The 26,949-nt window shown below is 34.7% G+C and overlaps 1 protein-coding gene across 3 annotated transcripts in view; it reads right to left on the minus strand.

Moving 5' to 3' along the window:
• Positions 1-26,949, minus strand: part of EDIL3 (EGF like repeats and discoidin domains 3) — a 629,193-nt gene that overhangs the window by 402,644 nt on the left and 199,600 nt on the right. Inside the window, exon 3 of one of the 3 annotated variants that reach the window (XM_069085065.1) lies at positions 23,502-23,531. The exons of 1 other annotated variant lie outside the window; for it this stretch is intronic. In XM_069085065.1, the coding sequence (XP_068941166.1) occupies positions 23,502-23,531 (30 nt within the window). Of the gene's footprint in view, positions 1-5,682; positions 6,098-23,501; positions 23,532-26,949 lie in introns of those variants that run through there. One more of the 3 variants, XM_069085067.1, reaches the window with a different exon arrangement.

The raw sequence follows: 26,949 nt of genomic DNA on the forward strand, positions 1-26,949 counted from the left end.
GGAGGAGAGCTGAGGCAGGACAACATAAGCCCTCCCCTTAAAATAAGCCCTCTGGTGTTTTTCTTTCCAAAAAAATTAATAAGATAGTGTCTTATTATCGGGGAAACATGGTACCTCCATGTTCTTGTGTCAAGATACTACCCAAGTAAGGCTCTTCTTCATCAGCTTTTCTCATCCTTCCCTCTTCTGTCTCCATAGATTTGCTTGCACTGTACCTCTAGTTTGGAATGGTCTTGAGTCAATTGAAATTGCTCCTTTTCTTCAAGATTCACTTCAGATGTGATCTACTCCATGGATCCTTCCATGAGAAAGTCATTTTACCTCAGTTTTTTTTTACTTGTGTTACCCTGCCTTTTATCAGAGTCATCGACATATGCCTTATCTCCATTAAATTATTAAGTTGCACATTACGATGTTGAATGGAGCAAGTAGGAAAAGCACCCTCATTTTCTACTATCTAAAACAAATAAAATAATGGGGAGAGTTTAAGCATTTCCTAGTGTTCAGGACAGATATTCAATAAATATTTGTTGAATTGAATTTTTGTATTGATGACCTACCTTCTTTTTACTTTCAGAAAGCATTTCTTTTTGACGATTCTTATAAACTTCAAAGTAAGTCCCTCTTCTACCAAACTGAGGAGGACAAAATCACATATTCTCTCTTCAGAATGTAATCCTGGGGGGAAACTTGTTATTAAACATGGTTCCTTTCTCTGTTCTAAAGTTGAAAAATCTACCCTCTGAAGTATCTGCTCTAACAGCAAACTCACTAGTCAAGTAACAGGAAGGATATGGGGGAAACTAAAATGGAAAAATATAATTTAAAATTAATTTAATACTTTTATGAGGAACAACTGATGATGGATAGAAGAAACTCCATTTTATTTTTTATGGCAGACAAATTGATCCTTAGACTAGAAAACAGAACAAAAATGACTAAAGGACTTACTGATAACTACCTAGCTATCCTTGATGAGTTCAGGTCATCTGAATCAGAGGAACTATATCCTTGAGCATTGAAAGAATGGTCATATGTGATAGCAAGGGTATTATTAGTGAGATGTCATTTAGTAAAATTATCCAAGTGAAAACATCATTTTGATTTTTTTTAAAAGAAAGTGAATGAGACCTAGAAACTACAGACCAATTAGATTTTATTTGTTTTAGCAAAATTATAAGCTAGCTAATAATTAGTGAACATCTAGGAGGAAAAAAAGTGGTGAATACAAACAGGGTGACTTCAGCAAGGCTGGGTCCTGCCACAGTAACATAGTATTTATTTTAATGGGATCATAATATTGGAGGATCGGAAGAAAGCTATAGCTATATTTTTTTTCTATATTATAGAGAAAAAAATTGATAAACTATCATTTTTCTATTTTTTAAAATGTTGGAATTTTTTTTAAAAAAGGAATAGTGTTCATAACTAAGGAAGCAAGAGTACTGATATATGTCTAATGAACAAAGAAGGACAAATTGATATGTTCCCTCTTTTAATACTGTAATGTAAAACTACATTAGAGTCCACTACAGTGGAGTGAAAACTGGTTAATATCCAAAGAGTACCTCTGATTAGTTTGATATTAACTTGAAAATAGACTTGCTCTGGGGATCTATGGTTGGCTCTGTGCTGTTTAACATTTTCATCAAAGATCTAGATAAAGTCATACATGACATGCATATTAGATTCACATATTATAAAAAAAAAAAACACCTAGAAGGTCAAGTCAAATTACTGGACGACAGAGTCAGGATTTCAAAAGATCTGAATAGGTCAGAAGAATAAGTATGATCTTATAAGATAAAATATAACAAGAATAAATATTACTTCTTACATCTGGATTAATAACAATAATTGTCATCCATATGAAATAGGGGAGGCATGAGAATGAAGGAAACCAGCATTTATTAAGAATCTATTATCTTCCAGACACTATGCTAAGTGCTTTGTAACGGGAGGTAGATGCTATTATTATTCCCACTTTATAGTTGAGGAAACTGGGGCAGAAAAGCTTAAGTGACTTGCCCAGGGTCCCACAGTTAGTGTGTCAGGCACAAGTTTTGAATCCAGGTCTTTGTTAATTTAGGCCTGGTGGTACTCAACCCAGGGTACACAGGAAATCACATAAAAAAGATTTAGGGATTTTACTCTACCAAGTCTACAATGTTATATAACAGATAAGCCATGCTGAGGCTTCTTGAGGAAAGGAATACTCTTCAGTCCTACTGTTCTAAGGACTTCTCAAATCACATATTGAGGTAAGTTACAGGCACCACATTTTGAGAAGGATATTGATAAGATGTAAAATAATAAAACAAGGAAGACCTGAGTGAAGAAATATCTTAATTCATGCCATATGAGAAACTTAGCTGAAGAAAAGGGATATTTTTTTACTGGATAAGAGAAAATTGTAGAGTGGTATTCAAATACATGAAGAGGTGTGATTTTTCAACTGTACCATGAGGAACTTTTATAGAAAGCTGAAAATCAATAATTATAATTATATACTAAGAGAGACAATTCTGGAGTTATATCATTTTTTTTTCTGGGGGTGGTTAAATTGTAGACTTGATAAAAAAAGAAAGAACAAAATAACCAGATTCCCAAGTTCCCTCCCAGCATCATGATTCTGTAAAACATTTTCTCCAGAAAAATAGTAGAAAGGAATAATCATGTTTTTTTAATTGAATTTTGCTAATTTCCTCCATTTCTTTCTTCTCACAGTCTCAGCTTTTCACAAGAAGCCCCTTAGCCCCATCCAAAATCAATGACTTTTCCTTGGCATGGACATCACTAAGATATTTACAAAACCAAAATTGAAATCTTTATAATGAATTTTCTATTTATTAATTTATAAGATATCTATTAACAATGAACTGAACCTTTAAAAATTTATATTTTCCAGAACTTTATTTTTTATTTGTGCTTTAATGTGAGCTTTATAGATGCTATCTTAATTTTACTTTTGTAGCCTCATTAGAATATACTTAGGAACAAGAATATCCTTGATAAAATAATTAGTCAAGTTGCCCTAGGCAGCAAAAAGCAAAATATGCAGTTCCTTGTAAAAAAGGAAAAAAAAAATACGAACAGTAAGCCAAGTCAAATGAGGAAGCGAAGCTCTATTTCAGAGCCCATGGGAATAAAGTAATATGATCAGAATGCAAAAGTAGCTCCTGTCCATTAGAGGATAATATGGAAAGATCCATCACCTCTTGAAAATGCATGAGCTACAGAATTATTTTGCATACTTCACCCCATAGAAGTTATTTAACTTCCAAAAACCATTGGACAAAGGACTGATGATTTCACGACATAGTTATCCAGTCACAAAATGTAGCACAGAAGAGAGTTATGTTTTTGGAAGAATTAAATTACTGATTTAGAACATTAAGAGATAGCAGATAATTACCATGTGCCTTCTTGTGCATTGTTGTGATTATTTAATGCCTATTTTAATTACCATAGGAGCTATGACTTCTACTTCTTAGTCCTGCCACCCAAAATGATACTGTAGCAGGACCTGTTCTTTCCCTTATGGGTCATCGATGTCCTCAACAGTACTTGCTTATGCAAATGAACATGCTTACTTTCCACCTAGATTTCTGAATATTGGATGAGATATATCCTCTAGTACTGAACAAATGGTCAGATGTGATAGTGAAGTTATTTTTAGCAACCTCTCAAAGATTATGGAGAGCAAAATTGTATCAAAGGATTAGATGATTTAATAGGAAATGGTAAAAAGGATAAAGCATTGAAACATGCAATACATGCAATCACTGATTTTCCCACAGCTCTGTTGATCAGTACAGCATTCAAAGTAGGCTTTGCTAAATTTGTATTTATCAAAAAATAACAAACTTAGTTTGAAGGGTAAATGTATTCAATAGTTGCTTTGTCTTGGCTGTGAAACCCATCATTACTGCCAAATGCAATCAAATGTTAATAAAAGAAACACATAATACTACATTTGAGTGAGTTTTGAGAAATTTTATCTCTCTGGCTACATGAAATGCAACATGGAAATAGGATTTGAGTGGATTTAGGTAGAGTTAGAAATATTTTCTATCTCTGTATTTGCATTTTATTAGCAAATTTCTCCTTTGTTTTTATTTAAATTTTCACCACATATAGTATCCACAGATAACAAAAACTATGAATAATTCTGGAACAAAAAAAAAACAAAAACAAAACTTTAATCTCATTTGGGGGAAAAAAAAAAGGGCCAGATAACCCTTTTGATCTCCTATGGACTAACAACTAATTGATTATTATTTTTTGTCAGTATGTTTGTATATTATTTCTTAAGCATACAATTGTTCTTCAGTGGTATAGATAGAATTAAAACTTGTTTTAAACTAAATTTGATCCCACTAAGTATTCTTTCCCACTTGTAGTAATTTATTGATTTTTAAAAATTACCATTTCATTGTTATTAAGAAAAGTATTCATGTGTATTTGTGTGTACGTGCATGTGTGTAGATGAGATGTAAAACTAAGGATAAAAGAGCTAAAAGAGGGTACTTCATAAATATTAACATATGAAACAAATGGATTTAGCACGCTTACCAAAAATGTAATTTATTTTTGCAATTTTCTAGCTTTAATTCTACATGTAGTTATAATGTCTTTAATTCCATTATGGAAAACAAAGTGATCTCTATTTTGCTGTGGGTGGTTGGGGGAATAATGATTGAAGAATAGTTGTTTGCAAAATCTGAATCATGAAATAAACACATCATTGGAAAAAAGGTTTTGGAGTATGATGAGCTTGGGATTTGGCCCCATGGTATAAAATATTAAAATGATCCAAATGTATTCATATAATGATATGGTGAGCTCCCCAGAGAATGAAGCTCCCTACCCTGAAGCAAATATGGAAGTTATGCAAAGAAATAATTCTTGAAGCGCTAAGCACACAAAAGTTTATTAAAGATTATGATTCTATGGGGTAGCTAGGTGGCATAGTAAACAGAGCACTGGCCATGGAGTCAGGAGGATCTAAGTTCAAATATATCCTCAGACACTTGACACACTTACTAGCCCTGTGATTTTGGGCAAGTCACTTAACCCCAATTGCCCTCCAAAAACCAAAAAAAAAAAAAAAAGATTATGATTCTAACCAAAAAGCATAAAGGAAAACTGGAGTTTGGAATTAGGGCAGTTGGGAAGAAGGACATCTGGGCCTAAGAGATCATCCCAACACAATGAAGTACTCAAGCTACCTGGTGATCATACTCAAGGTATGATCAACCTGGTGCTGTAACACCATGCATGAGCAGCTTTATAGAAGAATGCTACTGTGAAAAGCTTTTAAGTATAGTGAATATTCGATTCAGTAACAAATCAAAGTTAAACATCCATAGAAAATCAATGTACAGCATTCACAATATGGTAATTTATCACAGAAAATCACAATATAGTATTCACAACAGCTTATCGTCAAAATAGCCACATAGTTTCCACCATAGTGGCCACAAAGTTTTGAACAAAGAACAATCATCTCAAAGTACAATAGTTAAAGTCTTCCACTCATGGGGAACACTAAGTTAACTCAATCAGTCACTTACTAAGCAATCAAGGACTAAGTATCATTCATTACTAAGTACAACCATTAAAAAATACACAGACCTTCCACCCCTAGGTCATACAATTTCGTCACTATTCAGTACTCACTGAGAGGTCTTTTCATCTTTACTTGAGTCAGGGTACTCCTACCTGAATCCACCAGTCACCTGGATTCAAAGGCAGACAGATCCCAGTTCCTTGTCCAGCTCTCCATGCAAATCCTGCTCCACACTGAAGTTCATAGGTCCAGTCCATCTCAAATCCTTCACAATTTCTGTTCCTGGGAATTCAAGGCTCAACCAAGGCACAAACAGACAAAGTCTTAGCATCCGGGTTATACTTCCTCAGTCTTCTGAAGCTTGATCAAAAATTCAGAATCACCTTATCCAGCCTGGGGGTGGGGACCCCATGGGGCTCCTGGGCTCCTCTTCAGAAGAAGGTCCACCACCACAAGTTCTCAGGAAATTCTGACTCAGTTCTTGATTTTCATTTCTCTTCTGTAGATGCTCTGCCTCAAGATGCTGGTCCCACGAAATTCTGACTGTCCCTTCCTGGGGTTTTTCCATATATACACACAGCATTAGCTTCCTGTTTCATGCAAGCCCTTCCTGTTATGTTAGTAACAGGAGACAGGAGTTCATACCTTCTGTTTCCCCAACAGAGGCTTGATCAGTTACTAAGTGCTAAGTACCTGCTTACTCGCCAATCCAAAAAGGGGTCTTCAAATTCAAATTACATTACCATTATATCTGCATATGACTTCAAAGCAGAATTTATATCCAAAAGGGGAAATTAAGGACATTAACAGAGAAAGAGGGATCTCCTGTTGCATATATATTACACATAGGTGTAGGTATATGTGATACATTATACTTCTGAAGTTAGTGCTGACTTCAATTAGGAATATTGCCCTTATTTGATCAGACATTTCTCATGCATTCTACCTTTAAAAATAATGTTCCTACCTGTTTAAAAAATTAAACGGACAAGGGAGAGGTAAGGAATCTATGAGAATAGGCAACTACATATTTCCAATGCAAAATTGTATAGCATTTTGAATAAAACAACTTGAAAAGGAGGCAGGCTAGTCATTTAATGAGGACTAGAATTAATAGAATGGTCAATAAATCCCTCATTCCACAAGCACTTTTATATTCTAGGAGGTTCTGACAAACTCCCCAAAACATCATATTCCCCCTCCCCCTCCACACCACAATCTCGACTGTGTGGAGTTTATGCAAATAGGTAATATTTAAAGAAAAAAGTGCCAAGGGATTCAGGTTCTAAGTCAGGATGAACTGGGGAAAACAGGGGTTTGGAATTAGGGTGTCTGGTAAGAGAAGGCATCTAGGTCTGAGAGACTGGTCAGACCCAGCAGACTGTGCCAAGAAGTGCTTGAGATATAAAGACAAAAATCTAGTACTCCCTACCCTCAATTGACTTACATTTTATCAGAGGAAAACACATGCACATAAATAAGTATATACAGATTAAATACAAACTAAATACAAGGTTAAGGGCACTCAAAATTGGGAAAATCAAGAGAAGCTTTAGGTAAAATGGGACATGAGCAGAACGTTGAAGGAAATGAGTTGAGACTGCATTCCAGGTATGGAAATTAGCCAGAAATCTCAGAGATTGAAGCTGCAGAACTATATATCAAAATCATCAAGAAAGTCAATTTGTTTGGACCACATAGTCCAGGAAGGAGAGCAATAAGTACTAAAATTTGAAAGGTAAGTCAGTTTGGGTTAGGAAGAACTTCAAAAACTAACCAATGGAGTTTACAGTTGATTTGAAAGTTGATAGTAAGTCATTGGAATTTATTGATTAAGAAATGATATAATCAGATGCAAACTTCAGGAATAAAGACAACATAGCTTAGAGATGGGAAAGACCTGAAGCACAGGGACTAAGTAGGAGGCAATTGCAGTAGTTCAGGGGAAAGATGAAGGCCTGAACTAAAATGGTCACAAGATGAGTAAAGGGAAAGTAATAAATACCAAGATATTTTGGAGTTAAAAACAAAGTTTGGCACTTAATTGCATATATGGGCTTGGCAATGGTGAGGAGTCAAAGGTGATGCCAAGGTTATTGATCTATATGATCAGAGGGATGGTGGGTTCTTGACCCAACTAAATAAATTTGAAAAGGGGGTTGGCTTGGATGAGGAGAGAGGAAACAGACATAATGACTTCAATTTTTTATATTTTGAGTTTGATTTGCTTCCAGTATATCCAGATGAACAGCTCTTATAATGCCTTCATACTACACAACAACAAGACATTTAAGGAAACTCCTAGAAATTTGGGTGGTAGTATTGTGAAACACATTATGAAGCTACATGAAAGAGTCTATAGTATGATGAGGGAGTGCTACATCAATCAAATCAATGAACCATGGAAGTATCAAAAATGAACTACCTGGGAAAGGGGAGGTGAGGTATAAGGGAGGTTGGGGGGGGATGGTTAAGTAATAGGAGAGTAAGGTAGTGCATGGAAATAAAGTAGAGGAGTCAGGAGGGATAGGAAATAGGAGATATAAACAAACAAAGATCAAGAAAAGAGTTTATTAGGGAAAGAAAAAAACAGGGTTAGAAATCATGATCTCAGACCAAGTTAAAGCTATAACAGATTTAATAAAAAAGAGAAAAATAACGATGCTATATCTCAGTCCTATTAATCAATACTATTTTAGACTATTTAAAATTACTGGACAATATGAGATAGGAAAATTTCTGTGGTGTAGGAAAAGTTTTGGTGGGGATTTAGAAAAGTATGTAAAAACTTAGAATTACGAAGCAAGATGTTATTCACCTTCAGAGAAACAGAGTACAAATAAGGACAGCATTTATTACAGAGGTTGTCTTGAAATGGAAATTTATTGCTTTATATTTTGAATCCTCTCATATTCTGCTGTGCACATGACAATATTTTTTCCCCTTTTCTTATTTTGTATTTGGTTTTAGTATTTAAATTTATTTCTTTTTTATTTAACTTTAAATTTGAAAATTTTACAAAATTAAAAAGAAAATGCACTGCCTAACTTAAAATAATTTGCATTTTTATCATGTTTTTTTTTTTCAAAATGCTGAATGTTTGCTATGGGGTTTTATCTTCACAATAATGTTATGAGGAATGATTATCTTCCCCCTTTTTAATTGGGGAACTGATGTTTATAGAATTTAAGTAACTTGCATTTGGTCATGTAGCTAGTGTGTGTCCTAAATCAGATTCGATGCTTGGTCTGACTCTCAATGGTACTTTGTCCATTACTTCATGCTACTTTTCAAATTATTGATCAGTTGACTATTACGTGAGTATCTTGGTTTCTGCAAACACACTAAGAACCTTGATTTTGATTGGTTGAAATGTAACAAGGCAACATTGCTGAATTATTAGGGGACTGGTCTTTGCAAATTTTCTTCAGAATGTGTGGCTTTTTCTTTGATTCTGCATGAATTCTGCCTTTGGTCAAAAACTAAATGAGGCTGCAAGTAGGGCCAAGTATCCTGGTTGTTAGTCAACTCCAGAAGCAGTGCTACAAAAGGAGCTCCAACCAAGACTGAACCATAGCAGTTTTTTGTAATAAGCATTTCATTACCCGAGGCAACCACTCTGAAGGACAATACTATTTTTGAGGTCCAAGTTCTGATAAGTGTGTCACAGAACTGTTTACATGTCAATCTCAGTAGAAAAAAAAACATACAAGCCCTGTGATAACTGTGGACAGGTTCCTCAAAAATAAGATGTTTAAATACCTGGGAATAAGATTCTAGGAGAATAAATGTTTCAAGTAAGAAGCTTTCCACTTTCTATAAGAGCAGGTGTTAGGAGAAAGTGCCACCATAAGCCAGATACTGCAATGCTTCTTCCTTTAGGCTAAAGCATCCAGTCAGAACATTTTGAGCTGAGAATGATTATCGAGGTGAATTTGCCAGATTCAACAAGGACACATGCACTTATGGTTCAAAATGGAGACATAAACGATGCATTGCTTTAGTGCAAGTTATTTCAGAATGTCAAAAACACAGGATAGGAAAAAAATAACATTCATGACTAAGATCAGGTTAATGATTTGTGATTTTACCCTTTAAGGTCATTTTGCATCTGTACTCAATTCAACATATAAGGCGTGCATAGCATGTAAGTGGAGTGGAGGGTAGAACTAAGCAGTTAATTAAAAGAGTCACTATTGATCAACAGTCATTTCCCAAATTATGAATTAGTAATATAAGACTATAGCATCTGCTATTGTTTCTCAATCTAAATTAATATGTCTACACATTTCATATTTCAATTTGCTTAATACCAACAGTGGCACATTTTCCTTTTGCAATTTTTATTGACTAACTGAATTCTCAATGCTGCCTTGTATAGAGCACTATACTAAGTGTGGACTTAATAAATATTGCCCATTTACTTTATTAGGTAACACAGATGACCTGTTTCCCTTGGGAAGCCATACATTAGACAACATTTGGAAACTTTGGAAAAATCTGGACATCTTGGATAGAGTGTTGGTCTTGGAATCAGAAGACCTGGATCTCATCCTTAGGTCTAGCACTTATGGGCTTAGTGACCTTTGACAAATTACTTGAATTCTCAGGATTTCAGTCTTTTATCTATAAAATAGAGATAAAGCTGCCTAAATCATATGCTCGTGAGGAAAGTATATTATAAACATTTCATGATTGAAAAGCAATAATGCTATTAATTTTATTTTATGGTATGGTAGACAGAGTTTGGGACTCAGAATGAAGAAGACATGAGTTGAAAGACTTTCCCTAAAGCTTTTTAGCCCTGTGACCCTAGACAAGCCATTGAAAATCTGTTCCTTAGTTAGGTTGGAAGCTTCTAATTGGACTGAGATGTGGAAATGTAAACCAAGTGAGATAACCTTTGGTCAGGAAAGAAGAAGTGGAAAAAATTAAGAATAGAGTTAATTAATGATTTGGAAGGTAAACATAAAATTTAGTTTTATTCCTACTCTGAATAGAAAGGAGTCCTTCCAATACAGGATCCAGTCAAAGGAGGGGGGAAGTAGAGGGGGAGAGAGAAGGAAAGATTAAGACAGAAAGAGAGAGACACAGAGAGAGAGAGAGACAGACAGAAAGACAGACAGAGAGAGACAGAGACAGAGAGACAGACAAAGAGATAGAGAGACAGAAAGAGAAAGAAGAGGAGAGGAGAGGAGAGGAGACAAAGGCACAGAGGGAAACTAATTACTAATTATTCTGAGATGAATAAAAGAAGGGATGTATTGGGCAAGAAAGTAATTGGGGATAAAAAAGGCCCAAGAACAGTTTCATATTTGCTAAATTAGAGGATAGGACAATGTTTTCTAAAAGTGTTAGAATGTAAACCCAGGTTTCCAAGCCTGGGGCACTTTTCATGTTGCAGAGTATGCAGATTGAGATTCCTAATTGGCACAGAAAATGTTGACTGGACACTTTGTAGTTGTTTGAGGGGTACAGCTGGTGCCAGAGCTAGAGAGAGATATCTGAGAGAGAGAGAGAGAGATAGAAAGAGAGACACACAGAGAGAACATAAAAATGTGGTCCTGAACTTTTTTCAGTACCTTCTCCATGGGGAAGGGAGAGAAAGACTTTTGAAGATGTAGACATGTAAGGAAAGCCTGTTAGCTCCTCAAAATTTTCCTGATTTCTAGTTTGCCTCTCTAGACATGTAAGATAGAGAAATAAAGAATTTCTCTTTTGGTGAGATGGGGTTCTCTCTTTCTTGGTTTAAGCTGAGATTTTATCTTACTCCATCAGGAAAACTTATTCACTTTTGTGTATTTATATGATGTATTCTAATTTGCATAACTTCTACAATTTCTGTTTACTGTTTTACTTGGATGAATGGATTTTCTCACTATTTGCCATGTGTGATTATCTTTTGTAGAACTCGTGTTTGGTAGGAGGAGGTCAAGCCAGCAGCTGTAAGCCTATGGCTCCCTTCCTACCTTGAGGACTTGTGACTCGAAAGGAGGATTTTGTTTTTAAATTATTGAATTACTAGACTAGAAATATGTGTGGGGAAGGTGGGGGGGAGGATATATATTTCTACTAGAATTATCCTATAGAAGAAATTTTAGAAAAGGAATAGCCAGCTTTGTAGCAATTCCCTTACCCCTTTTAAGGCAGGAATCAGAGCTTTCTTTAGAAAGGGGTAGATAAGATTCCAGAGATACGTACCCATGCCTCTCTTGAACCCCAGACAAGCCATGTGGAGATAGGTATCTTACATGGGCACACAATCTTGCATTAAATAATGGGAAAGAAGAGGCATGTGTTATTTTTTTTTTTACTTTATTTTTCTTATTGTGGTCTGTTTTCTTTTGAAGCATGGCTGATTTGGAAACATGTTTTGCATAATTTCACATGTAGAATTGATATCATATTACTTGCCCTCTAAAAGAGTGGGGAAAGGTGGGAGGAAAAGAGAGAATTTGGAACTGAATTTCTTTTTAAATCATGTTCAAAAAATTACATGCATTAGGAAAATATTTAATGAAATAAATAAAACATTAGGGGAAAGAGGAATGTGCCTTTAATTATTCTACATAAAAGTCTAAAAAACAGATAAAAGGAATAATAAAACAAAACAGCATCCTTTTAGATATCTTGAATTGAATGTCCAGTAGACATCTTAAACTCAATATGCCCTAAATGGAACTCATTTTCCCCTCCAGCCTCCTCCTACCTTCCCTATTATTATAGAGGGCAACATCATCTTTCCTGCTACTCAGGTTCCCCACCCTATATGTCATCTTGTATTTCTCACTATCTCCAATATCCCAAATACAAACAATTGCCAAGGTCTCTTGACTTTACCATGCCAACATTTCTCTAATAAACCCACTTGTCCTCCTCTAAAAGGCACCGCTCTCATACAAGTCCTCATCATTTCATACGTGGACTATTGCAAGATCCTCTTGGTTTGATGACCTGCCTCAAGTCTCTCTCCACTTTAATCCACCCTTCATTCAGCCATTATGAGGATTTTCCTGAAGCCCAAATCCAATCACTTCACCTGCCTATTTTATAAAATTCAGTGGCTTCCTATTGCCTCCAGGATCAAATACAAAATGCTGTGCTTAACAATCAAAGTCCTTTATGATCTAGCCCCTTCTAACTTCTTCAGTCTTAGACCTTACTCCTTGACATTAACCTCCTAACTGTTCCCTGAAGAAGATATTCCATTTCTCACTTCTGAACATTTTTTCTGGCTGTTCTTCATGCCTGAAATGCTTTGATTACTAAACTCCCTGACTTTAAGTTTCCAACTAAAATCCCACCTTCTTTAGAAAGAATTCTCTCTTAATTCTAGTGACTTCCTTCGGTTAATTACTTCCTATTTTTTTTTCTGTAGATAACTAGCTTTATATATGACTATGTGTAGTCTCCCCTATTATATGGAAAGGTCTTGAAAACAGGGAATGTCTTTTGCCTCTTTCTATCACTGCTGCTTATGTGCTATCTCACCGTATCTTATGTATAATAGTTGCTTAATGAAAATTTGTTGATTGGACTTTGTTATATTGTAAGAATTAAAACACAAGTAATTAGCTGAGGTAAACATGCTAGATACAACATTATTATAATATATTACATAGTACAATGCAATGTACTATATATTTTTAAATATTTTCAAGTGCCATCAAGAATAACATGCACAAATTTCATTAAATGTTGAATCTAAATCATCCACCCCAAATTTAATGAAGTAACATGAATATTTAAAACATTTTGAAGTGAGGAGCACTAGTGCTTGCTGCTACAGGGGATTGGAGGCACTGGTCACAGTCCCCTGGCATACAATGAATGATGCCATTACTTGTAGCTGCAAAGGATAAGAGGCCCTTCCCGGGTAAGAAATATAGCACATAGCAAGAGAGCAGTGATCACACCTCTCCCTAGGTCATATCACCTTGGAAATAGTAAAACTTATAGAACCACAGAACTAACTCTGAAAACAGTAATAACAAAAAGGTTGAAAGGGAAACAGTGCCTCCCTACCCACAGGGGAGCAAAACCTAAGTTAAACATAAAATTCAAAGTAAAAAAATAGGCTGGAAAAATTAGCAAACAACAGAAAATAGAACTCGACCTTAAAAAAACTACTATGGCAACATGGAAGATCAAGAAAAAAAACTCAGAAGACACCAGTGTGAAAATAGGTACAAGCAAAGCATCAAAGAAAAATACAACTGAACACAAGCCCAACAAGTATTCCTGAAAAAGATAAAGAAAAAGGTAAGAGTGGTAGAGGAAAACTTTTAAAAAGAAATGAGAGTGATGTGATAAAATCATGAAAAGAGAATTAACAGCTTGGTAAAAGAGACACAAAAAATATTGAAGAAAATTACACCCTAAAACCCAGAATTGACAAAATTGTTAAAAAGGAAGACAAATTCTCTCCTTAAAAAGAAAAACTGGCCAAATGGAAAAATAGGTACAAAAATTCACTGAAAAAAAAAATAATTACTTAAAAGTTAGAATTGGAGAAGTGGAATTGAATAACTCCAATGAGATATAAAAAAAAAACCCAACTATAAAATGAAGTCAAAAGAATGGAAAAAAAGGGAATATATGGCTTTTTTTTTTGCTAAAATGGCTAGTATAGAAACACATTTTGCATGATTTTACTTGTATGATTAATATATTGCTTACTTGATATATTGCTTGCCTTTTCAAGCAATGGTGAGGTGGGGGGAAGGAGAGAATTGGGAACTCAAATAAAAAAAACTTAAAAATATATAAATAAATAATTGTTTAAAGAACATTTTGAGCTTGAGAACAGAAAAATAGGCACATAATTTTAAACTTTCTTTTCGAGTCCAATTTTAAAAATAATAACTGGTAGCATTTGTAGATTACATTACAAATATTATTTCCTTTTATCCTTACAAAATTCCTGGGAAGTAGGTGCTATTATTAATCTCATTTTATAAATGAAGAAACTGAGGGACTTGTCTAGGTTCTCAGACCTATGAAAGTCTGAGGCATAATTTGAACTGAGATCTTCTTAACTATAGGTCCAGCACTCTATTCACTGCATCATTTAACTGCCACTTTTTAAAGACAATACATAGGATGACATTGGTTGAGTCCCTCAAACCTCCCCAGACCTCACACTTTTCATCTATAAAGTGGAAAATTCTTTCTAAAGAAGATGGGATTTTAGTTGCGAATTTAAAGATCATATATAGATCATCTCCAAGTCCTTTTCCTTGTTTCAAATCAACGATTTAATGCTTTAAAATAAACACTCAAATATTTTGACCTGAAAGACAAAATATATAGACTTCAACTTTTTGGCCTTCATTCTTCTCTATGTTCAATATCATAAAAAATAAAATGTTACCCAAAAGTTCCAAGGCTGTTATATGATTAGTTATCTATATGATCTTGGTCAGGTCATTTATCCTTCTTGTGGCTGTTTCCTCATCTGTTAAATTACAAAATTGCACTAGCTGACTTCTAAGATCCAGCTAAGGGCCCCTAGATGGTACAATGGATAGAGAACTGGGCTTCACATCAGGAAAACTCATAATCATCAGTTCAAATACTGCCTTAAACATTTACTGGCTGTATGACCCTGGGGACATCATTTAACCCTTTTTGCCTCAGTTTCCTCATTTGTAAAATGAGCTGGATAAGGAAATGGCAAACCAGTCTAGTACCTTTGCCAAGAAAATTCCAGATGAGGTCACAAAGAGTTGAATAACTGAAACAGCTGAACAACAAAGGTCCAGCTAATCCTTTGTATTAAAGACTTTTAATGAAATATTTCCCCCAATTAAAAGGGGAAATATCTGCTTCCTCTTAGCAGTCTTTATAGAGAAACAACATCTGCTCTCTGCAAATTACAAAGCACCCAAATGTTAATAAAATCCATAAATGTAATTGTTGAAATAAACGTTTCCTTAAGAGTACTTTTGCTCCATTAATCTCAAAGAGCTTTGGTAAAACCTCAAATACCAACATCTGCTCATATCTTCAAGCAAAATTATTAAGTAAAACACATTAAACATCTAATATGTGTACATCATTTAAAAATTAACATCAATATTTAGTTAAACTATTCTATTTAATGAAATAAAGCAAAAGAATTACCAGAGTAATTTATTTTTAAGGGTAAATATTCAGTTTTTAAAGTACTTTGAGTTACTATAAGAGGTTATTAAGTAATTTACTAGTTTGAATATTACCAGCCTTTCCAGTAAACATTTTTGTTTTGCTTTGCTTTCTGGAGGGGGAAGGCAGGGCAATTGGGGTTAAGTAAATTGCCCAAGGTCACATGGCTAGTGTTGTGTCTTATCCTGTATTTGAACTCAGGTTCTCCCAACTCCAGGGCTAGTACTCTATTCACTTTGCCACCTAGCCACCGCTCCAGTAAACATTCTACTTATGGAACCATCAAGGTGATTATTTCCTTAAAATAAGGTTCTTGAGGGCAGGAATATTTTTTTCACTGTGGCTTGGCACAGTATCAACACAAAGACAATATTTAAGAAATCTTGCAGACAGCCTGACACACATATACATCTTTTCTTGCTCAGCTGTATCCCCTCTTCCTGGGAAGGATATGTCTTGTAGAAACATGCATAGAGTTCTTGGCCCCTTCCATTTTAGAAGGAATAGGTAGTGGGGGAGAGGGATATCAAAAAGCTAGTGAGAAATGAAACAAAGGGGAGAACTGAGAAAAGAAAAGAGAGAAGGGCTTAGGAGATAATTTTATTATGAATTTTCATTGAGGAGATGGTATTAAAATAGAGAAATACATTGAAAATTCCTGGGTGTGAGAAAATAGATATTTGGTGTTCTAGCCATGGAATAAAGAGTTCTCTCAGCTGAGAACTTTACACAGTATTTTAAAGTGTATTTTATTTTGTTGAATTTTTCTCAATTATATGGAAGAATATAATTTAACATTAATTTTTTTTATATTTTGGCTTCTAAATTCTCTCTCTTCTTCTGGTCCCTCCCCTTGAGAAGGCTAGCAATATGATATTGCTTATACATATAAAGTCATAAAAATATTTGTATTAAACATGTTGCAACAGACACACACAAATAAAAATTTAAAAATATTAAAAAATTATGCTCTAATCTACACTCAGAGTTTATCACTTATGTCTCTGGAAATGCATAGCATTTTATTTTTTTTTAAACCACAGGTCCTCCAGAATAGTTTTGGATCACTGTTTTGATCAGAGTAGCTAAGTCTTTCACAGTTGATCTTTCTTACAATATTGCTGTTGTTATGTACAATATTCTCCTGGTTCTCTACTTTGCCTCATGCCATAAAAGTTTTCCCAGGCTTTTCTGAAACCCTTGTACTTGTTAGAGCATAATAAAATTCCAACACAATCTTATACCCCAGTTTGTTCAGCTATTCTCCAATTCATGAGCACCCCAAATTTCCAATTCTTTGCCACCACAAAAATACCTGACATATATGTATATGTATATGCGTATATATATATATATATATACATATATATATGTGTGTGTGTGTGTGTTCTTTTCCCTTTTATTTCATCTCTTTTGGATACAGACCTATTAGGAATATTGCTGGGTCAAAGGGTATGCACAGTTTTATAGTCCTTTGGAAATAGTTCCAAATTGTTCTCCAGAAAGGTTATACTAGTTCACAACTCCACCAAGAATGCATCAGTGTTCGAGTTTTTCAACATCCCTTCCAGCTTTTGTCTCTATCTTTTTCTGTTTTTACTAAATCACGTAGATATACGAAAGATTCTCAAGGTTGATTTAAACTGAATTTCTCTAACAAATAGTTATTTAAATAATTTAATATGTTTATTGATAGTTTTATTTTTTTTCTAAAAGCAACCTGTTCATATCCTTTTTAACACTTGAGCAATGACATGTATTTTTTATAAATTTGGTTTAGTTCCCTATATATTTGAGAATTTGGGCTTTAATCATAGAAACCTCCTGTAAAATGTTTCCCATTTTCCTGTTTTCTTTCTAATTCTTGCTGCATTTTTTTGTGCAAAAACTTCTTAATGTAATCAAAATTATCCAATTTTACTTCCTGTGACACTCCCTTTTTTTTTGTAATTACCTCTTCTCTTATCGATAGAATTGACAGGTATATTCTTTTCCATATTATTCTGATTTAATTGTGGTCTCACGCTTGATGTCTAAATCATTCATCCATTTTGACTTTATCTTGGTGTGAGATGTTGTTCTATGCCTACTTTCTTCCAAACTGCCCTCCAGTTTTACCAGCATTTTTTGTCAAATGCTCCCGACCTCATATTTCATAGGAAAAAAAATATTCCATTAACCATAAGATCCCTTTTCTCCTTTCTTCCTCATCTCCTGTAACTCAGGTGTTTTCTGTCACTACTTTCTCCTTTACCCCTGTCTCATATGAAAAAATGGCCTTACTCCTTACTGTGGCTAAACCCTATAGTTCTTCATGCTACCCCTAAAATCTATTTTCCTGCTCCAAACTCTTTTTTGACCTCCAATCTTGTATCTTCCCCCTGCCTTTTGGACATCTCAAACTTGATGTCCAGTAGACATTTCAAACTCAACAGGCCCCAAACAAGATACCCCATCTCCATTCTCTCCAGAACTCAGTTAAGCAGTATGAATAATAATGAGGCCATAGAGAGTATGAAGTGGGGACAAAGCATCAGAAAAATCCTACACTGTAAAGCAAGGCCCATCAAGAAGAATTCTATCTGGATCATGCTTTTCATATGTCCAACCAACCATGGTATGAAGATCATCTGTGAGAAAGTATCTTCTGAAATAACCCTCTCCATTTTGGAGAACTTTACTAGCTAGAAAGTATTTGTCCCACAAATGTCAGAGTTTCATTTTCCCTTTGCAAGTTTCACCCAGGATTCCTAACTCTTTCCTCTCATGCCACACCAAAAGAAATGATAGCTGTTTAAAGGTATATTGGGTTTCTTGGTAAAAAATTAATTTGGGAGTGTATGAAGAAAGGAAGTACCTGCCTGTCATCTCAAACAAGATATTTTAGCATATCAGAAAACTTAATATTGTTTTTTTTTAGTTCACCAACTTTGATTCCATGTGCTTTTAAATATGTGAAACAATGTTTACAGAGGACATGAGTTTGAATCTCAGTTCTGCCATTCACCAGCTATGTGACTTTGGGTAAGTTGCTTAACTTTATTTTTTTCATTAAATTATTTATTTTTAGTTTTCAACAATCATTACCATAAGTTTTAAATTTCTTCCCCTCCCTCCCTCTTGCAATCTGACATGGGTTTTACACATTCATTCCTAATAAACACATTTTCACATTAGTCATGTTGCATGGAAGAATTAAAACAAATGGGAAAATCACAAGAAAGAAAAAAAAGGAAAATAGTCTGCTTCATTCTACATTCTGACTTTATAGTTCTTCCTCTGGAAGTGACTGGCATTTTTCACCATATGTTCTTTGGAATTGTTTTAGGTCCTTGCATTGCTGAGAAAAGCTAAGTCTATCAAAATCAGTCTTTTCACACTTTGGTTTTTAGTGTGTACAATGTTCTCCTGTTTCTGCTCCCCTCACTCAGTATCAGTTCACATAAGTCTTTCCATGTTTCTCTAAAATCTTCCTGTTCATCATCTCTTATAGCACAATAGTATTTCATTACATTCATACACTGCAACTTGTTTAGCCATCCCCAATTGATGGGCATCCCCTCAATTGCCAGTTCTTTGCCACCACAAAAAGAGCTACTATAAATATTTTTGTACGTGTGGATCCTTCCATTTTTATGATCTCTTTGGGATACAGCCCTAGAAATGGTATTGCTCACAGCTCCACCAACAATGAATTAGTACTCCAACTTTCTCATATCTTTTCCAACATTTATCATTTTCCTGTTGTGCCATGCTATGTTAGTTAATCTGATAGGTGTGATGTGGAATTTCAGAGTTGTTTTGATTTGCCTCTTTAATCAGTAGTGATTTAGAGCATTTTTTCATGACTATGGATTTGCTTAGCCTCTTTGAACTAAATTTTCTCATTCCTTAAAAGAAGCATCCAGAATAAGTTCTTTATAATCTACCTTTTAGCTCTTAGTCTTTCATCCTTTTATTTATATACAACTCTTTGCAACTTGGCTCTTGTGTAATCTGATATTGTTTTGTAGTCTATTGACAACTATACTATGATCATGTTGAGGACAGTTACTTGGCTCCTTGCCCTTTTATTCTCTAAATTTTAAAGTTAAGGTCACTTAACTCCTACCTAAAAACTTAGACTCACAACATAGTGTGGGATGAACCTGTTCATAGGCAGTAGGAAAAAGATAGTCAATATAAAAATTGCTGACCATGAGGTTAGCCTAGCTGGTGGGTCTTGCTCTTCCTTTGGCACCCAGGCTTCAGTAATCAGACTTTTCCTTCCTTTCATAATCTTTGGTTACATCTCATCCCCCTGCCCCCCGGTTCAGATATATTTTTAGATTCTTAGAAAGTAGCCTACTCTTCCATGACTTCATTCCCCTCAGATTTTCAGGGATTAGTAGGCTTTCCCAGGAATCTAGACCTCATGACTAATTTACTACTACTTAATGGTAGACTTCTCTGAAGGCCCCTACCTGGACGAGTTCAGTAATGCTATATTTCTTTGATACTGACTATTTTTCTGCATGGATCATATGATTATAGATGTGGAACAAGAAGTAGCCCCAGAGGCCACTATATTTAAGCCTATTTTTTTTTCAGATGACAACGGTAAAGCCTAAAGATGTTCAATGACTAGTAAGCATTACATTGAGAGTTGAATCTATGCCCTCTTATGCTACTGTACCTTGCTAATTCCTAATACTATTGAAGAAGCTTGCATGTCCATCTACTAATAACCTTACCCATGTAGGTCTTTCTCACATCCAGGTCTTGGTAATACACAGTCTAGATTTCCCACTTTTGACTGAGCCCCACTCCTGAAATTATGTTTTCTTCTTCAATGATATTCTCTATAGTCTCTAAACTAGGGCTGGCCCACACTTTATCAATTGTTGTTGACTTAACCAAGAAGAGATTAATTATGCCACTTTTAAAAGACATTGAAGGGGGTGGAGACAAGATGGCAGTGTAGAAGCAGGAAAACTCCATGAGCACCCCCCATAACCACCCCAAATATGTATAAAATATGACTCTAAACAGCTACAGAAACCAAAAAGTGACAGAGAGAAACGAATCTATTCCTGAAGGCAGGCAGGCAGGCCAACAGGAAGGGTCTATCCCACCAAGCTGGAAGCCAAGCCTAGAACCACATGAGCCTGAGGTTTTAGCCCCAGGGTGGCTACAACCAGCAGTGGCTGTAGCAGACTTTGGGAGAGCTGATCACCAGCAGCTGTGGCAGTTTCCAGAATTATCAACCCATAAATGCCAAATTCAAAGTAAAATGTCAATGTGGAACTCTGATGGAATTGGGGGGGGGGCAGAGGTGTGGTCCAGCCCCTGCCCCCAGAGCAAGAACCAGGGGAGGAGTGGCAGCCATGGAGCTACCTCCATGTGGCTGCTTCAGAGCTCCTGGCCTGCAGATTGTAGGAGGACCAAGCTATCATTCAGAGGGTAATTGCTCTTGCTTTAACCTGCCTGGATCTGGATTGTGGTCTTGGGTGATGGTCCTGAGGTGTGTGACCAGTGAGCCAGAGTGTGTGGGGGCTGTAGAAAGAGCACTCAACTAATAGCTCTGGCAGCTGCAAAAACCCCAGTGATTTGGGACAAAGCTCTCCTCTCTGGAAGCAGAGATCTACTGTGGCAAAAAGCTCAAAAGTCAAGAAATTGATAGGCAACATGAGCAAGCAAAGGAAGCAAAGCAAGCAGAACAATCAAAATTTTCATTCCTTTTTGGGGGACAAAAAGGATCAAAGCATGGAACAGGAGGAAGACAATGAAGTCTGAACTCTTGCACCAAAAGCTTCTAAGAAAAATATGAATTGGTTACTGGCCATGGAGGAGCTCAAGAAGGACTTTGATAATCAAGTAAGAGAAGTGGAGGAAAAATTAGGAAGATAAATGAGAATGATGCAAGAAAATCTTGAAAAAGAAAGCCAACAACATGACTGAAGAAAATAACGCCTTAAAAATAGACTAACTGAAGTGGCAAAAGAGGCCCAAAATTCCGGTGAGGAGAAGAATTCATTAAAAAGCTGAATTTGCCAGATGGAAAAATAATTTCAAAAGCTCATTGAAGAGACTAATTCCTTCAGAATTAGATTGGAGTAAATGGAAGCTAATGACTTTAAGAGAAATCAAGATACAATTTATTAAACAGATCCAGACAAATGAAAAATAGAAGGCAATTTGAAGTATCTCATTGGAAAAACCACTCACCCAGAAAATAGGAGAGATAATTTAAAAATTATTGAGCTACCTGAAAGCCATGGTTAAAAAAAAACAACCCTAGAAGTCATCCTGCAAGACATTCTCAAAGAAAATTGTCCTGATATTTTAGAATCAGAGGGCAAAATCAAAATTAAAAGAATTCACCAGTCACCTCTTGAAAAAGATCTCCAAAAGAGCCTGTTTGGTTCAATGAAAGATTCAATAATAGGAGTGTTCCTTTGTAAAGTATTATGTTTCTATGATTTTATTTTAATACTTCCTCTTTTATCACTATTTTTGGAATTGAAATATTTTCCATTTTTTTCTATCCTGTTTAGCCTTTTCCTTTCTTACAATATGTCTTCTTTCCTTTATAAATCAGATTTGTCAGTTGTATGTTCATTTATCTCATTTTTCCATTTTAACTTTTCTCCCTACCTATTTAAAAATGGAAAACTTACCCAATAGATAAGAGGTCAAATGATTTGGTGAAAAACAACAACATTTCTCAAAAGAAGAATTGTAAATTATTAATAAGCATACAAAAATCTGCCAGTTAATAAAAGAAATGCAAATCAAAAGAACCACAAGGCTTCACCTTACTCATACAGTTAGCAAGTTGGCAAGGATGACAAATGGTGGGAATAGTCAAAATTTGAGGGAAAAAACATTGTGGTGGAACTGTGGACACTGGTACATTGTTGTTGGAGCTGTCAACCAAAATGTATATTTTGGAAAGTAATTTGGAATTGTACAGATAAAATGACTAAAACATACACGATCTTTAGTCTACATTCTACTTCTAGTTAAATTACCCAAGGCATTAACCAAAAAAAAGAATAAATACATCAGAGTATAGCAGCATTTTATTTGGTGGTGGTGGTGGTTGCAGGAGTATCAAAGACTTATAAACAAAGTAGATACCCTTCAGGTGGGAAAGAGCTAAACAAATGGTATTACATGAGCGCAATGAGCTTTTACTCTGTAATAAGATACAGTTAAGAGAAATAGAGATAAGCATGGGAAAACACAAATTAATATAGGATGAAATAAACAGAACCATGGAAATAATATAATCTCTCCTAAAATATAAATGCAAAGAATCACCATAACAAAAAAATGGAGAATAAGTATTGTAAAATCACAAAGAACAAGCATGTTTCCAAATGAAATACATGAAAAGATACCCTTCAAAATACACTACTTTTCAGAATCGATAGGTCTATTGATTTTGAAAATTGCATACATATTGTCTTTTTCAATATATTTTTTGATTTTTCTCAGTTTTTCCCTATTTCTTTTTACATTTTTTTTCTTTAAAATATTATTTGCTACATAGGATGCCCCTTTGGGAGGGCTGATAGAAGGGATGTAAAGAATATATTTAGGTGATGAAAAACAAAAAAAATATATTAATAAAATTTAATTTTAATAAGAAAAAGTGGTTACCAATAAACTCATACCACAGCAAATCCTCATTATTGATTCCAGATGTGTTTACATTTCAGGAAAGTCACTTAGATATGCTATAAGTTACTAAACATGGGTACCATGAAGAAAAAAAAATGAAATCAAGTTCATTTACCTGCTGAAGTTGGCTCTTCTTCATCTGACACTGTATAGAAATATGGGCAGAAGGAAGAAAGAAAAGACAGAGGGAAGAAAGGAGGGGGGAGAGGAAAAAGAAAAAGTTAAAAGCATGTAGTACACTCCTAAAAAATTTTAATTTCCCTTTAATTATAACTTGATTCATCTACTGTGAATTTGCAATTATATAACCATACAGAAGCAGAAATTAATTAAGTGTATATCTTTCACATTGTCTGATTTTGTGTTTATCAGAACATAACACACTTGTCATTTAGATTGACTTTACTTCCCACTTGTCAGTAAAATAAATTATGGTTAGTTTCATTAAAAATATAATTTTTATCACAAATTTCTCCCACTGAAACATTTAGTTTCAAGAATATTAATATCTTAATTGATTCTTCATTTATGAATAACCCTCAATATTAAATTCATGGCAGTATGAGCTAATATATTGATTAAAACATATTAGAGATGTTGAGGACACTAGGCATTTAGAAGATAGGAAAGAAGTTATCATGGAAGTGACCAAAGGTCAAAAAATGGAATCAATAAAGATATGGAAGGAAAATTTCTCTGATTTCCAAACTTTACCTAAGATTTGACCTTTACTCTTCATCTGAATATGAGCAAATATCTGTGTAGACTGATATCTTCAATCTTTATACAAATTTATGTAGAATACAACTTGTTTTCATAAAAAAAATGTGTACACAAGCAGGAATTGCTCAGAGATAGCCTTTCTTCACTGAAGTAAAATTTAGCAAGAGTACTGTTATTGAATTTTATGTCAGAGTCCAACACTATTTGACATGATTTATTAAGTCTTTTTTTTTTCAAGTAGAACTGACTTTGCTAGTTGCATCCATGTATCATTGAAGAACTAGGGAATGATGTCAGTGATGGTTAGTAGTAGTAAGTTCAGTAATGATAATAATAAAAATGGTGACAGATAAAGCTTTAAGTTTTGCAAGGTGCTTTTAATACTTTTAATTAAAGGTATATGAGTTTAAGGTGTCATGACTCCTTAACAACAAAAACCAAATGTGTCTGCTTTTTTTCTTGTTTTTTTTTTTTGTCTTTCTTTAATACTGTAGTAATTTCCCTTTAACTCTCTTCTTTCTCTGCTAACAGTTTCTTGTAAGAAATAAAAATATTTAAGACATATGCATCTATCAAGTAAAAAGCCCTTATTACACTGCTACTATTTGCCAGGTACTATGTTAGGAGCTTGGAATTCAGATCCTAAAATGTCAAATTTCCTGGCCTCTAGGAGTTTACATTCTTTTGGCTGTATACACATGTGTAGAGTAAGGGCCCAGAGAGTTTACTATTGGTCTTCCCCTTAGAAGTCAAAGTGAATGCTTTTGGGCACAAACACCAAAGATTCTATACCTATGAAATTCTATAGGTATAGAAGACAGCACAGATAAGTAAATGTAAGATATAACCAAAGTGAATTAAGAAGGACAATAACAATTGTGGGAATTACAAAAAGAATTGTCAAGGAAGTGACACTTAAGGAGATCACTGAAGGGAGCCAGGAGTTCCAAAACAACAGATATTATATAGGAGAGAATTCTAAGCATGGGAAATTAGTTTATGCAGATGTATGGAGTCTATTGATAGATGAACTATATCTAAAACCTGTTTCCATATCTCTTGTACCCATTCCTCTATCGAGAAGAGGAAAACATATTTGAGTTCTTTAGGACTAAGTCTGTTCATTATAATTATAACAGTTCAACTGCCTTGCTATTGCTTATTTTATTGTAGTCCTTGTGTGTGTGTATATATTTATATATATATATATATAATTTTTTTTACTTCATTCTTCTTCGTTCTTCGTTCAAGCTGCATCAAATGAATAATACTATGTCTTCTCATGTCTCTCTGAATTCCCCATAATCATTATTGATATTGACATCTCTACTAATCAATAAACATTTAAGTGCTGCCCACATGCCAGATATTTTTCTAACTCTCAGGGATACAAAAAAGGGGAACAAAAGTTAGTTTCTGCTCTCAAGGAAATTATATTCTAATCGGGGAGACAACATAATGGATGCCTCAAGTTTTTCTAAGAATTTCATGTATATTGCTATTTATTTGTATTTCCCAACAGTGGTAATTACTAAAAGGTGTTATTATGTTTATTTTACAGGTGAGGAATTAGAGTTTCAAAAAGACAAGGTGACTTGCTGGTGTCTGAGGCAGGATTTCACCTGAGATTTTTCCGACTTCAAGCCAAGAAAGTTATTCACTATACCATGGTGTTGTTTCTAATAATATTCCCTGTATTCACTAACACAGTTTGTTTAGAAAGTCCCCAGTCAGGGGCGGCCAGGTAGCACAGCGAGTAAGAGCACTGGCTCCAGTGTTGGGATGACCTGGGGATCAAATCTGGGCTCAGATACTTAGCACCACATCCAGAAATAACTGGCCCTGTAACCTTGAGCAAGTTACTTAACCACGATTGCTTAAAAAAAAAAGTCCCCAGTCAGTGGGGATACACTATTAATTAATTAAATATTAAGAAAATAAAATTATTAGTTTATTAATCAGTCAGTAAGTCAACCATCACTTAAGCATTTACTATGTGACAGGTGGTCTGTTAACTACTGGGGTTAGAAGAAAAAAAAGAACTAATTAGCTAGTGCTGAAGTGATATATCAAATTCCTTTAGGATGGTAATTCTTAGGAAAGGAAATGTTAATACAAATCAAACATGTAAAATTTACTACTAAGGAGAGGGGAGACTCAGGAAAAGTAGGCAAGGCACATGTTGGAGTTTTCATAATTCTTAGTGTGGAGTTTCAGCAAGATTATTGACTAAATAGTTTCTAGTTTGTTTAAGACTGAGGTTATTTGCAGACAATCATACAGAAAGATAGGTTGTCAACAAAGAAAAGGAATATAAAAGGTTATTTCTTTTCTTCAGACTTGAGAGATACTTATACTAGTAGGACAGACATGGATGGATAGATGGCACCATGTCCTATCCAAAGTGTTGGGATAATTGAAGGCTTAATGTCTGAAGGGAAGAAGATCTTGAAATCTTCTACTTTCAATTTTTCTGATGCTGGCATAGGCAGAATGAAGGGTCTCAGCAGAGACCTAAAAAGTCCAAAAGTAGAATTCTCCTAAGCCTTTAAGATTGAAAGCAGCTTTTAAGCTTTCAAAAGCCCAGTCTGTAACCAATTGTATTTAACAGGAGCTGAATCATAACACCTTGTAAATTCCTAATTAGTTAATAAGCTAAACAAGATTAAGTAAAAATACAAACATTGGTTCCAGGAAGCAGATAATGAAGCAGATTTCATTCTTTTTCAGTAGACTGCTGGCAGGTTATTTGTACCTAATGGTGCCCATATACAGAAAGAGGCAGTCATTTGTTAGCTGATTTGTCTTAATAATTTTCTTTGTTAGAAAATATAGTTCTA

Source organism: Petaurus breviceps, unplaced genomic scaffold (assembly GCF_028583685.1).
Source record: "Petaurus breviceps papuanus isolate PSGF00001 unplaced genomic scaffold, PetGlider_PUasm1.0 175, whole genome shotgun sequence".
NCBI classification, from domain to species: domain Eukaryota; kingdom Metazoa; phylum Chordata; class Mammalia; order Diprotodontia; family Petauridae; genus Petaurus; species Petaurus breviceps.